The sequence below is a fragment of the Ostrinia nubilalis genome, chromosome 28 (genome assembly GCF_963855985.1).
Source record: "Ostrinia nubilalis chromosome 28, ilOstNubi1.1, whole genome shotgun sequence".
NCBI classification, from domain to species: Eukaryota; Metazoa; Arthropoda; class Insecta; order Lepidoptera; family Crambidae; genus Ostrinia; species Ostrinia nubilalis.
In genome coordinates, this window is record NC_087115.1 from 3,377,532 (window position 1) to 3,392,117 (window position 14,586).

A 14,586-nucleotide genomic window follows, 5' to 3' on the forward strand; every position below is an offset into this window, starting at 1 on the left:
GCACTGACAGCTACGTCAACACAAAGTTGGATGCGTTCCGTTTCACATGAAAATAAGTTTAATTTACCAAAAAAAAAATGTGTTTTATTATAAACAAAGAATAGTTATCAATTTCAAATAAAAATTAGTATTTTATATAATTTGATAAAATGGTAAGTATTATGAATAAATAATAAAAAAAATGTGTCCTAGAAACGAAACGCATCTAGGTTACCTTGATAGCACTGTAGTCCCACTTCCATCGCAGTTGCAATCAATAATCTCAATTCTACGTACGCAGCAGCATCCTTCATATCAATAATAACTGCATACCAGTCAGGTGTCACTGCAAGCGATGATAGAATACCAATCATGGTCAGTATAGTTAAACTGGATGTTTTTTTGTGCTTAATTTTTGTCATTAAATTTTTTTTCGAGACTGCCAGTTGTTTTTATTTTCTCTCTCTTATTGTGTCTCTATCTATCTTTGTCTTGTGCGAACGCTTTGTCCCTGACCTGCCCCAGTGCTACCTGTTGGTGTTTTAGTGAATGATAAATGTTTTCCAGACTTTTCCCTTTCCCCCTTTCGCTCCCTCAGTGTTTTCCTCCCTTGACCTCGTTACAAAATGGGTTTATGGGGGACTCACACCGCGAAAAAGTAAAAGACCTTATGTCAAGAGCGCTTAGGCGATTGTGGTGTTGTGACTCCCCATACCCCATACCTTTTCAGCGATCTGTGTTCTATCTATATTTTTTCTATCTTGATGAGTTTGCAAATCGTGACCTAGTTTTCGTCTCTCTCCCTAAAAGCGATTTCGCACTACATCCGATTCGAGTCCGTGAAAATACGGTCCAGTATAGTCGTAGAACTAATTGTATGGTAGTTATCGCATTAGATCCGATTTTTCTAGAGATTTTTGACGCATTTAGGGACGTATTGTGAAATTGCTCTAATATTAGCGGAATGTAGAGTTAAAGGACATATGGAGCTGATCTTTCGACTTCTTATGATAGATTCTGTCGCCTTCTCTCTCTCTCTCTCTCTCTTGCCATGAAATTCAGGAGAGAGTGAGATACTGACTTCTTTTGCCGATAATATGGGGTGTTGTAAAGTTCTTGTTTTGCTCGGGTCTATCTGTCCTTGTTTGTCATATAAGCATCTATCATAGTGAAAAGGATGGACTCAGTAGAAAGTATGGAAAGTTTCTTCATTGCATTGCAACTTTATAAGAGCTTTAGCTTTAAAACTACATACTCTTAGTCGGCCGATAGTTTGTTCGGGCTACAGTATAAACATGGAAGTGCGCACATTACGCCGATTTGATATCAGCATAATATTCCTCATACAAATTCGAAGCCGGCCAAACTATTAGCTGACTAACGCTCGTATTCACAAACGATCTTGCTTAAGTGAAGCAGCAAATCGAACGCACATCGTTGAATAGAGCTCTGTGATTGGTTTGTGTGTCACCTTGTGCGTCCACGCGCACAGTGAGACCTCATAGTAATGTTTGTGAATACGTGTAAAAGTCTAGTCTGCGGAGAGTGCTGTCTTTTACATCGAATAAATCAATATACAAATTAAATAAGTGTACCTATCCAACTACCTGGACTTCGATTGGCCGAGGATTCTGCGCATGCTCTGAATCCGTACCTGTAACAAAACTAGGTCATACAGGCATACTGCATTACATGAAGGGTCACTGCAATAATGGTGAACGGACGACGGCAGTGGGTCTAGACTTAGACAAAGTACACATTATAATCGCAAACCAGTCGAAAGGCCTTTATTTGAATGAATACGTCACGTTTGACGGATTCGATTTTCGATTCGATAAAAAAGTGCAACTTTGTCTAGGGGGGCAGGTCAAGCTTAGCACTGTAGGTTCTTATGCAGTTTTAATAGGGGTGATAATGCTACAAAAATGTGTAGTTGGATGCACAATGACAGGACATTATAAATGGTACTTTTGCTGCAAAATAGTACTTAATGTAAACAAACACATATTATGCACGAGTTTAGAAGATGTGCCGCGGTCCTTTCACTTGGAGATTACTTTTTTGGAAATGGTGGAGGCAAGGAATTTTTCTATGTAATTAGAGACATAATATGTATTGACATACTAGCCGTGCCCGCGACTTCGTACGCGTGAAAACCCGTTTTCGCAATATTTTTCATTATTGCTCTGCACCTATTACTAGTAGCGTGATGGTATATAGCCTATAGCCTTCCTCCACAAATGGGCTATCTAACACTAAAATAATTTTTCAAATCGACAACAAACAAACAAACTCTTCAGCTTTATAATATAAGTATAGATTACTAGCAGCCGCCCGCGACTTCGTACGCGTGGATCCCGTTTTACCAGTCTTCATCTATCTTAAGCGGTTGAGATTATTCATACAAAAGGATTTTCCCGCTAATTCCCGTTCCCGTGGAAATTTCGGGAATTCCTTTCTTAGTGCACCTCTACGGTACCTAAGCTACGTCCCTTCCAAATTTCAAGTGCCTACGTTTAGCCGTTTAGGCTGTGCGTTAATATGTCAGTCAGTCAGTCAGTTTCTCCTTTTATATTATAGATTATGACGTGACAGAGCATTTAAATCTGAAGATCTGAAGTCTCGCTGACGTTTGACGTTACAAACACCCTCCTGTACCGCCCCCATATTTCAGGCACTGTCTGAGTTAAGCGATAGACCTATAAAACTACTACTAAACTTCATGAAAATTGAAGTCTATAAAATGTTATTTAAGATAATTATTGCCTAATCCTGTTAGGGCCCAAGGCTGGCTAGTTTACCTCATTTAGAGCCCATGTGAATTTATAATCGTTAAATTATGCATCGCGCCAAAACTGGTCTTTGACTCGACCTTATACACTTACAAAGTTAAACCTTTGCAGAAGATATTCAAATTCGCCTTTTAATTAACTTAGCAATAGCACTGTTGACAGCGTTTGATTTCACAATAGATTTTGCCTATTGTTTATGTACCTTGAAAATATAGGGAGGGAATCCTCCATGATTTGCCATAGTTACCCGGATGCGCCAGAAGGAGGGTTATTGTTTACTTTTTTTCTAAATCAAATTGTGTCACAAACGGCACAATGAACTAAATACATTTCTTCATCTTCTTCTTATTCGTTACGCTCTTGGCAGAGCGGTAGTTGTCGCGTTGAGGCGTTGTTCACATTGGTTGTAGAGGCGGATACAATTCTCCGCACGATCTCCCGCCATCTCTCTCTATTGGCAGGCTGTCTGGTGCAGTCACATACGCAGTCACCCACTGCTGATTTCACTTGGTCGGTCCAGCGCATTGGTGACCTGCCTGAAATACATTTGGAATGGCACAATTTAGGAGCTCTTATAGCTAAGGAGTGTTGTCTTCCTTCCAAGAGAGGACAATAAAATTGAATAGGATTTGATTCTATCTAAGCCCTTCTTATACATGATTTTTCCTTGGACGAATTGACCACCCCAGACAGGATGTGAACCTGCAACCATTCTTTATTACTCGACTATTAATCATCGTCATCATCATTTCAGCCATAGGACGTCCACTGCTGAACATAGGCATCCCCTAATGCTTTCCACGTTGATCGATTGGTAGCGGCCTGCGTCCAGCGCTTCCCTGCTATCTTTACGATGTCGTCGGTCCACCGTCCACCTAGACGTCCCACTCTGCGTTTTCCGGTACGCGGCCTCCATTCCAGAACCTTGCTGCCCCTTCGGCCGTCAGTTCTGCGTACTATGTGCCCTGCCCATTGCCACTTCAGCTTGCTAAACCGTCTCGACTATTAATAACGAATTTTCCTATTTGTTCCAGGTGCCTCCAGCTACCGGATAACTACGAGGAAGAAGATATACGCGCAGATCCCTGGGCTTAGTTCGCAGACGGCAGGGTCTAGCTCCCAAATGCCAGGTCTAAACGCTGACGGGGTTCCAGGGCTCCGACCCGGGCTGGGGCGCCGCCCCCCGCCAGAGGAACAGCCGCCAGTGCCTGAGCATCGGCCTCTGACCAGAGAAAACCGACCTCCAGCCTCGCAACCTTCTCATGGGGCAAGAAGCCATGCGCCTACGTCTCGTTCTCAGTTGCCGGAACGACCGCCTTTAGCTCATTCTGCTGCGCCAGATAGTAATGCTTCTAGGCCAGATAGTAATGCTTTTAGGCCAGGAAACAATGCGTCGATAGCAGGAAATAATGCTACAATGCCAGGAAATAATGCTCCGATGTCAGGGAATAATAACTATATCCCAGGGAACAGCACCCATAGGCCAGGAATTAACGACTATATTCCAGGGAACAACGTCAGGAGGCCAGAAAGTAACGACTATATCCCAGGGAACAACGCCCAGGGGCCAGGAATTAACGACTATGTCCCAGGGAACAGCACCCACAGGCCAGGAAGTAACGATTATATCCCTGGGAACAACGCACAGAGGCCAGGGATTAACGACTATATCCCTGTAAACAACGCCTATACGCCAGGGATTAACGACTATATCCCAGGGAACAATGCCCATATGCCAGGATATCAAGTCCCGATGCATCAGCAACCGTTTGCGGCAGGATCTCATGCTCCACAGCAACCCTTAATACCGTTTCCTTTACTAGGAATGGGCGTTCCTGATGCAGGGTATTACACTCCTCTAGCGGGGTACCAAGCTGCGGTACAAGTGCACTACGATCCGGGGTACCACGGCGGTAGTTATCCCCCGAACTATTCAGTTCAAACATATCAAATACCTCCAGTACATTCGCCAAGGCAAGATTGTTACGTTCCACCAGACCGCCATGCCCCTCCTGGTTTTCCCCAAAGGGTTTCACCCGCATACTCGCCCAATCCACAGGCTGATACGAAACCGACTATGTTTCACGAGTACATGAATCGCCGCAGGTCTTTTCAACACGATCTCTACAATTTAGGGGTTCCACAAAACCACGCTCAGTCCGATGATCAAGTGGCCAATGTTTACGCGATACAACCTAACGTGACAGTACCTTCCAGAAATACTGATAGATCAGTTACTATATACCAACCATCGGGTCTCCCACATAGGCTGCCTTTACGCAGAACTACGACGCCGGATCCATCAGAAGTTTGTCCCTCAGATGAAATTTTACGAGCTTTAGATCCTTGCAATATTTTCAATCCAGCAGCACAACGGTCATCACAGGCAGTTCCATGTACATCACAGAATATAATTGGGACTCCGTCTCAAATGCCCCAAGCTGCGAGCTCTCACCAGGGTATCAAAATTTTTAATCCACTAGAATCGCATCAAGATACTCCAGCTCAAAATTTGCCGCCACCAGATCTAACAAAATCTGTAGGCACATCAAAAGAGTTTAACATATTAAACCCTCTAGAAGCTCGCGGTCAAGATATTAAGCCTGCAGCAGTCAAAGAGAACGAAGCCAATTTGTTTACGACAGTTGAACAAAAAGCACAGCAATCTAACCCGCCACCACCGATCCAAGGACCGTCAAGTGCTCCATCGACTTCGATCATTCCGCCCCCGCCCATGTTCTCAAATCTTGCTAGAAGAGATAGCCAGTCTTCTGTAGGAAAGGCAGTCTTACCTCCGTCTGTAGCCAGGCGCATTGGAGCTCACCACCCCATTATAAAACCTCAAACAATGCAGCCTGCCTCAATTCCTACTGGCAATATCTTCGTTCCTGCAACAACATCCAACGACAGTGGTAGATCTCCAAGCGCATCTGACCTGCCAAGGACAGACACACCACCAAGTACAAATGTACCTTCAGCGTTCGTCCAATTCCATGCGTCTTCGCCATCGGTTGTCAATTCCAAGTCAGGGTTCATTGATGGGGGTATCTCAACTATTTCCATACCGTACAAGCAGCCCCAAATGCGATATGGGTATGACTGTGCTCATGAGTTCCCACCAGCGTGGTTCCCTCCTGGTCCACCAGTGCAAAGGCCTAATGACAGACCTTATGCAGTTCCTGATGATGGATCAAATGACATGCCACCGCCGCTACCTCAACGGCGACCGAAGAGAAATACGTGTCAATGCTTTGACCAAGAACCGGCGTCAAATGATGCTGAGGTTTCTGAGCCTGCTGCTGAACAAACTACTGCAGAGGCAGAATACGATGCTCCCACTGAAGGTCAGCAAGCTCCAGTAGCAGAAGACCCTACACCAGAAGCAGCTAGAGCTATTCCTGAACCTCCTAAAGTGACTGGGAATTTGAATTATAGGATGACGAACAGGAGGCCCCAATATTACTCCGGGCCGATAGAAGGTGTCGGAGCTTTAAGTAATAATGTAAGGCCTGTTATACCGACAGCAGAGCCTTATGCTTTCCAAGGCGCCGTGTTCACCCCTAGCGCACCTCAACCAGAGGCTTCCAATATCGAACCAGCTCCGTTTGATATAAGCCAACCGACTAATTCAGCGTCTTATGCCCAGATTGATATAAATCAAGCTCAAACTACTGCTCAACCGGGTTACAACACTGCTTTTGATGTAAGCCGACCGATTTTAGAACCATCCGAACCCCCTCAAGAGTCCAAAGGCTTCGGTATCATTGGATCTTTGAAATCTAAACTAAGTGCCCTAGATATCAATAAGATTCAAAATACCGTGACGACGTTCTTCGATCCCGCTTACAACGATGTTAAAGAAGCAGCGACAAATGAAGGAACTTCTCGTGATTACAATCAGGGGAGTTCAGCTTTTGGACAACATGATGGCGGTTTGGAAATATTCGTGCCCAATAACGAGCAGAGTCAAACTTACACACAGGGTTATAATAGTCAATTGAATTACCCTAGTTATAATTATAGTCAAAGCAACCAGTATTATCAGAATCAACCGTATTACACGCAAAATCAAGGATACAGTTATGAACAGGGTTATGCTTCTCCAGACTCTCAAAATCAAGGATACAGTTATGAACAGGGTTATGCTTCGCCAGTTTATGGAAATTATTTACCAGATCCACCGTCAACTGTACATCCAAACGTTCCTGCACAAGTACCCTCATCGCAAGATGTTCAAAGACAAGTCTCAGAGGCTCCTGGTCCGAGCCAAATTCCTTCAGCCCGTATACCGGATGTAGTGCCTTTGATTGAGCCAACCAATCAATTAATCGTTGGAGATAATATAGAGCGTGCGATTGAGGAAACCAATCAACTAGCTTTAGTTGAACCTGAAGCTGAAGAAATTGTAAAAAGGTCTATGGCTAGTGACGAAACACCGATGGAGACCAGTTCGGCGTTAACGCAAAGTTATAACTCGTTTATAAATAACAATGAAGCAATTTCAACACCAGTGTCTATATTTTCGCAAATAAATGTAGACACTAACAAGAATAAACCAGTAAATACAGACTCGAATTTAGAGCCACAGGCATCGCTGAATTTCTTTGACAATCAACAATTTCATGTACCAACTACAAATGCAGATATTAGTGATCAGTTAAAGAATATGCAAATATCCCAAGACAGTGTTGTCGAGAATTCTTCAGCGTCTTCAGTATTCTTAAATAATAATATTCAACATGACGTCAAAAGCAGTATTGACTTCTTTGAAAATATAACTATTGTAACCAAACAAAGTGACACTGAAACGAATAACGCTGACTCTGAGACTAATATGGGCAATAATTTACTGCAGATTCAAGAAAGACAGGACAGTGTATCAACAGTTGACGTGTCTTCTGTCCCGCTATTCGATTTGTCCACAATTCTTGCTGCAAAATCAAAAGAAAGTGAGGACGATGATGTTAAAAATGTTGCTTTGGAAGGAGCGGACAGAAAGAAACTCGATAGTGGTTCTAGCATCGATTTTACTGAGAACATAAGTACTTTACCTCAACCACTGACAGATGAAGAAAACGAAGGTGTCTCTGAACTAAGCATTTGTGAAACATGTCGAGAAGTTACCAAACCAGAGGAAAAAGACGTGGATGATCTAACTAGGCAGCTGATTGAAAATATTACCTCACCAATACAGCTTTCAAATCCTGTGGTCGCTCCTCTTACAGAGAGTAACACGCCTGTTGATGTTCCAACAGATTTTGAGTCGAATCAGTGTGCTGAGATATCACATATAACTGAAGAAACGATCGAAACTATTCAAGTACAGTCTGCCACTGAGTTATTAGATGAGGTTGAAGATATACCGATTAGCAACGTCGTTAACTACGGTTGGAAAGACGAAACATTTAATGCACCATCTGAAGTGCTATTAGACCATGACTACACTTTTCAGATGGATCCTAACGTGCTAGGATTTTACGGGAGCAATGCTATGTTCTTCGAGAACATTCCTAATAATGCATCAGATGAGTTGAAAGCTGAATTTAAAAGTTCTCAAGAAGATTCACCAGTGATTCTGCCTTCACCAATAAGTGTGCCTTCAGCGCCCCCAGCGGAAGACGATGATACTAAATCGGACGAAACTGGTGGACTTGACGTTCATTCCATAGAGCAGGATGCAAAGAAAGACTTCCCCATTTTCGAAGAGTTCGTCATTGAACCATCTGAAACTGATGACGATAAAATAGAGTACAAAGAACGGGAACGAAGCTCAGACGATCCGGTCCCGGATGTAGATTCATTCACGAATAGAGTGGAGAAGTTCAAGAAAATGGAAGAGACTGATAATGATGATTTAACAGAGGAGCAGAAGAACATGCTTTTCGATATCGCATCGGCCAGCCAGAACGCTATCGCGAGTCCCTCCATCGCGATTGCTTCGTATTTCGACACGGGAAACTTTGCTGTCGAATCGCATTACAGAAATTCGCTCTCATCCCCTTCAGGGCTGCATTTCCAAATGGGTTCTCCCGAAATCCCTATGCGCATTCCGCCAGGCTTCGAAAACGAATTTAAGAGAAGACTCAGTGGTTTGATCGCTAAAGACAATACAATGCATGACACCAACGATGATAAGGATAAGGATAAAAATCTACCGAACATTCCAGAAACATCAACCCAAACGCCTGTAGTATCCACTACTACATACAGCAGCGTGTCAAACGTTGGCCAAACCACTGTCACGTCATCGAACATTGGCCCAATAGCTTTGGAGGAAAAGCCTAAAGTGCAAGAAGCTGATATACCAACATTTGCAGTATTCCGCCAAGATTCGGGCGATGCTGCGTCTCCTCTAGCTAATATTGTGAAGAAAGAGACAGCAGAACCACCAGCAGCAATCATTACATCAATTCCTGTGACAGAAAATCTTCCAGACCCTATAGGCTTCTTCTCTTCTGCCCAAGAAGCAACAAATGCTGAACCTGACAATAACTTCAATAGATTAGCTAGTTATTTCACAACTCCAGCCAAAACGGACCCTGAAAAGTCTTTTTTTGAGCTTAGTCAAAGTCAAAACCATTATAGGCATGCCACATCAATTTCTAGTAATAATTTAATAGCTCAAAACGTACCAAGTAGCAATTTATTTTCAAACAATAACATTCCAGCCGACGCTTATTTAGCAAACATACAACTTATAAAAGACCTGACATCACCCCAAAATATCGAAATAAATAAAGATCAAATCGTTCGAACCGTGAATTACTTTACCGTGGAATACGACAACGATGAATTCAAAATAAAAACAGATGATATTAAAAAAGATGATGATTCAAAAAAAGAGCATTTAGATAAATCTACCAATTGTACTGAAGATGTGGAGGATGAGGATAGTTTAAATGACGATAAAATATTGACTATAATGTCTAAATGTAAACACTGCTGTAATCTTGACCCTCGACGCGTTGTGACATTCAAAGTTGAGTTAGATAATGTTAATTTCAAAGTTAGGAAGGCTATGGACACGGAGGGATCGGATCCTAATAAAGGTCCTGCAATGGAGGGAAAGAAAGAGGAGAAAAAAACAGACGTGACTGTCACGTTTGAAGATACTAATGAAGAGAATGCTGGGGTAGCGATCTTGTCTGAGGTAAATGTTTAACTACTTGTAATAGATATTATTTTGTAATAATAAGTAATTGTGTTCTTACTTCATTGTGAAATGAAACGCCATGTTAAGCATTAGGCAAATAGTTTAAGGGGCTTCTATTAAACGAGCAATGTTTTACGTTTTGAACGAAAATCAAGTTTTACATAAAATAAAATCTTTAGATATGTATGACATATTTTTAAAGGTATACATAGACAGAAACTCACATGTCGTGTACCATTTATGATATACAGGGTGGATACGATAAGTGATCTCATTAGATTATTTCTAAACTATACAAGATATCGAAAAACTGGTCACTGATCCTGAAAGTGCTTCACGGGCTATTTCAAACGGTACCAACAATAGGTTACAGAATAAACTGGATCTATCCGAAAATTGGATCCGATCGGATCAAATCAGTGAAGGTCTGCATTACAGACTTATCCTGGTTTGCGTCATCTTAATTTAACTATAACAAACGTTAGCAGTCTGTCAAACTCTATATGTATAAAAACACCGATTAGTCTAGGCGCAGGTCACAAATTTTTAGTTGACCGATAGTTGGGTTGTGCTGTTAATCAATATGGACATGTATGGAAGTGCGCACATTACACCGATTTGGTATCGGCCGATTTCTCATACAAATTAGAGTCGGGCCCAACTATCGGCCAACTAAAAGTCGGTGGTTTGCGCCTAGGCTTAAGGGCTATATTTGACCGGGACACCACGGCGGCTCAACCAGTCGCCCGCTACCAACAAAACGTATACAGCTCTAGAGAGTTACTCACCTGGTGTCCGTTTGGTTGCGCAAAGCTGTATACATTTTGTTGGTAGCGGCGACTGGTTGCGCCGCCATGGTGTCCCGGTGAAATAAAGCCCTTAAAGTTAAGGTGATGTAACTCAGACTAAATGACCTGATGGTAATATTTTCCAAATTCTAGAGCCGTTCGTCCTCCGACTACTCCCCAGTGAAGCACCACTGGTTCTACCGAGTCGACGTCGAGGGCAAGTCGATATGGCGCGGGTTCTCGGCGACCGACAGCAGAGCGCTGGAGGAAGCTTTTCACAGCCGTAAGTCCTACAATTCGTTCGTTCGTTTCAGCCAAAAGACGTCCACTGCTGGACAAAGGCCTCCCCTAAGGATCTCCACAAAGACCGGTCCTGCGCCGCTCGCATCCAGGCACCTCCCGCGACCTTCACCAGATCGTCCTACAATATTCTTTTGTAACTGTCCTTTGTACTTCGACGTTTTGTGCAATAAAGTTTAGAATTATAAAAACTTGGCACGACCTACCTACCAAGGGCTTCCTCGTTGTGGATTAAAAAAATACTGATTTTCTTCCACTAATTCGTTTCTCAGCGCCAGCCGATTTATTGTCCCGAAGTAGTGGTAGAGCAAGCTATTTTAGGACGTATCACGCCGACAAAATGGTGGTATAAAATTATGAAAAATATTTTTAGGGTAGCTCTCCTACATGTAACGTGGGGAATGAGTTTTTTTCTTCGTCTACCCCACATCGTGTGGGGTATCTTTGAATTGATTTAGGGTTTTTATTTGCCAAGACTATTTTTCGATTTAGAGATCCGTTTGCGAAATATTAAACTTAAAAGTGATATTTTTTATTCGAATAGATCATCTAAAGCCTGGTCCGTGAGCACGTAGAAACTTGTCCAATGACCCCAAGCTACCCATCCTTATCGGTCGCGCGTAATTATGTTGCTGTCGCGCTCGCACACTCACTGCGGGTGCCCGTCGCACAGTCGCGACAGCAATATAATTACGCGCGAGCGATAAGGATGGGTAGCTTGGGGTCATTGGACAAAATTCTACGTGCTCACGGACCAGGCTTTAGCTGAACTATTAATTTGACAAATCTGGAAAAAATCATGATACTACTATTGGACGCAGGCCGCTACCAATCGATCAACGTGGTAAGCATTGGGGGAGGCCTATGTTCAGCAGTGGACGTCCTATGGCTGAAATGATGATGATGAATAGTGCTTTTCATGAACTTTCAAAACTATAACGTTGTATACGATAGATCAGTTGGTTTGAGAGTAACAGTCGTTAAACCTTTGTAGTGTTCTGAAAATAAAGAAAGTGATTAATATCTTTTTACAGCGGACCTAAACGAAAACACCCTGGTGGCTACAGACGGAGGCAGATTTGACGTGAACGTGATGGGGCGTCTCCGGATCGCTGTGTACTGGCCGGATAAGCCGACGAATGTCAGGAGGTGAGCATTATTTATAAGTTGGTACAAGTCTAGCGCATAACTGAGTCGGTACATGAGGTATGAGAGCGGCACGGGAGGGGTGACATATGACGCGACAGAGCATACAAGTCTGCAGCACATTTGAAGTCTCGCTGATGTTTGAAGTCACAAAAACAACAAACGCTGGACCTTATTTTAATGGATATCTTGTATAGTTTTTGCAATTCACGAAGACGAGTGAGCTTTACTTGTGTGTGTACGTGTACATGCACATAACATTACATAATGTCTATCAAAACTTGAAAAACGAACAGTAGCGAGCCACCACACGTGTAAAGCTCACTCGCCTTCGTGAAGTACAATAAAATTATATAAAAAAAATATATTGATAATTGGTTTAAAAGGCACTAAGACCAGTTGGCGCCTCACACTCGCAACTGGCTAAGACGGGCGCCAATTGGTGAACGCTAAAACAGTTATCGCGTTTGTACTCACTAATTGGTCCTTTCACTCGCTAGTGGCGCCAACACTGATGACCGTAAAAATACGTTACCGTCACGGATATGTGTTGTTAAAATTTAACTATTTACCTACTATGTAATAAACGCTATATTAAAAATTAGTTAGATAATAATAGTGTTTTTTTCTGCGTGCTTTCAGATGCAGCTGGTTCTACAAGGGTGCTACTCTATACGTGCCGTACACGGAACCAATCGCTGAAAAGTTGGAGGTATGTAATTTTTGGTTGCTTTTTATACGATGATTCGATTCTATATCCCTTCTCTCATGGGATCCACTAAGGGACAAATATGCGACCATCAGGCCTCCCCAATTAGTGTAGGCCAATTCCCCCATTAGCCTTTAGTAAATTAGTTGGAAGAGCAGTTGCCCGGCAAGCGAATGTTCGTGGGTTCAATTCCCGTCTTAGGCAGTTCGATTTTTTCAAGTTGTTTATTTAAAGTTTAGTTTGAGAAACGACTCTAATCGCCGAGAAATTTTAATTAACCGTCATTTAATTTTGTTAAACATACATTACCTAATAATTCTTTAAAGACTAAAAAAAATTACAATTTCTATATCATTTTCCAGGAGGAATACCGCCACGGTGTCACCACAGGCGAGTGGCACAGGCGTTTAGTGCTGCCCAACAACGAATCAGTTGTGATGCACGGGCCGGCAGTCATGGTGCACTTCCCACAGTCAGCATCAGACCCCTTCGGTTCGGCTCCCGTGAGTGACAATGATTTTCAGAAGGTTTTCTACAGGTGATGATGGAAGCGTAACTCCTGTATATCCAGGATTTCCTTAGTGGGAACTGGGACTATCGCCTTCTCACGTTCCCACCGCTACAACTCCTGTGTAACCAGGATCTAGTGGGAAACTGGACTATTCCCACCTCTCGTTCCCACCGCTGCAACTCCTGTGCAGCCAGGATCAAGTGGGAACGTGTGCAGTGACTCTTGAAGTCACAGACGGCTGGTGCTGCAACAACGAATCAGTTGTGATGCACGGGCCGGCCGTCATGGTGCACTTCCCACAGTCAGCATCAGATCCCTTCGGTTCAGCTCCCGTGAGTGACAAACAGATATACATACATTTTCCTCCAGTATTCCCAGGACCAACTTCTTCTGAACAGTGGACTTTCATCCGGCACTACTCATATTTCAGCCACAGGACAGGACGTCTACTGCTGAACATAGGCTTCCCGCAGTCCTAATCCTTTGGTTCAGCTCCCGTGAGTGACAAACAGTTGTTCTTTAATCTAGCCTGGAGCAGTATTCCCAGCAACAACTTCTTCAGTCAGGACTCCTTATAAACAGTGGACTTTCATCCGGGAGTGCTCGTCATCATCATCATTTCAGCCACAGGACGCCCACTGCTGATCATAGGCCTCCTAGAGTCCGCATCAGACCCCTTTGGTTCAGCTCGCGTGAGTGAAAATTATTTTCAGAAGCTTTTCTCCAGGTGCATATGGGAGCGTGACTCCTGATACCTAGGATATCCTTAGTGGAAAACGGGACCATTCCCACCTCTCGGTCCCACCTCTACAACTCCTGTGTAGCCATGATTTAGTCTAGTAGGAAACGGGACTATACCCTTCTCTCGTTCCCACCGCTGCTACTCCTGTATAACCAAGATAGATCCTTAGAGGGAAACGGGACTATTCCCACATCTCGTTCCCACCGCTACAACTCATGTGTAGCCAGGATCTAGTGGGAAACGGGACTATTCCCACCTCTCGTTTCCACCGCTGCAACTCCTGGATCTAGTGGGAACTTTCCCCGGGACAAACTTGACCTTCACTGGTTGGGTTGTGGCGGTCAAGCTGTAGATCCTGGCTACACAGGAGTTGCAGCGGTGGGAGCGAGAGGTGGAAACTACACCCCCCAATATCCTTTCCCAATCCTCACCCCTCCTTTTGTCCCTAGCTCTTCGCTTTCGGCAA

The 14,586-nt window shown here is 43.4% G+C and overlaps 1 protein-coding gene across 1 annotated transcript in view; it reads left to right on the forward strand.

Annotated features, from left to right (window-relative positions):
• LOC135085479 (uncharacterized) overlaps positions 1 to 14,586 on the forward strand; it is a 140,616-nt gene that overhangs the window by 102,934 nt on the left and 23,096 nt on the right. Inside the window, exons 3-7 of the mRNA XM_063980270.1 lie at positions 3,806 to 9,921; positions 10,866 to 10,995; positions 12,047 to 12,161; positions 12,801 to 12,870; positions 13,230 to 13,370. Of these exons, the coding sequence (XP_063836340.1) occupies positions 3,806 to 9,921; positions 10,866 to 10,995; positions 12,047 to 12,161; positions 12,801 to 12,870; positions 13,230 to 13,370 (6,572 nt within the window). The remainder of the gene's footprint in view (positions 1 to 3,805; positions 9,922 to 10,865; positions 10,996 to 12,046; positions 12,162 to 12,800; positions 12,871 to 13,229; positions 13,371 to 14,586) is intronic.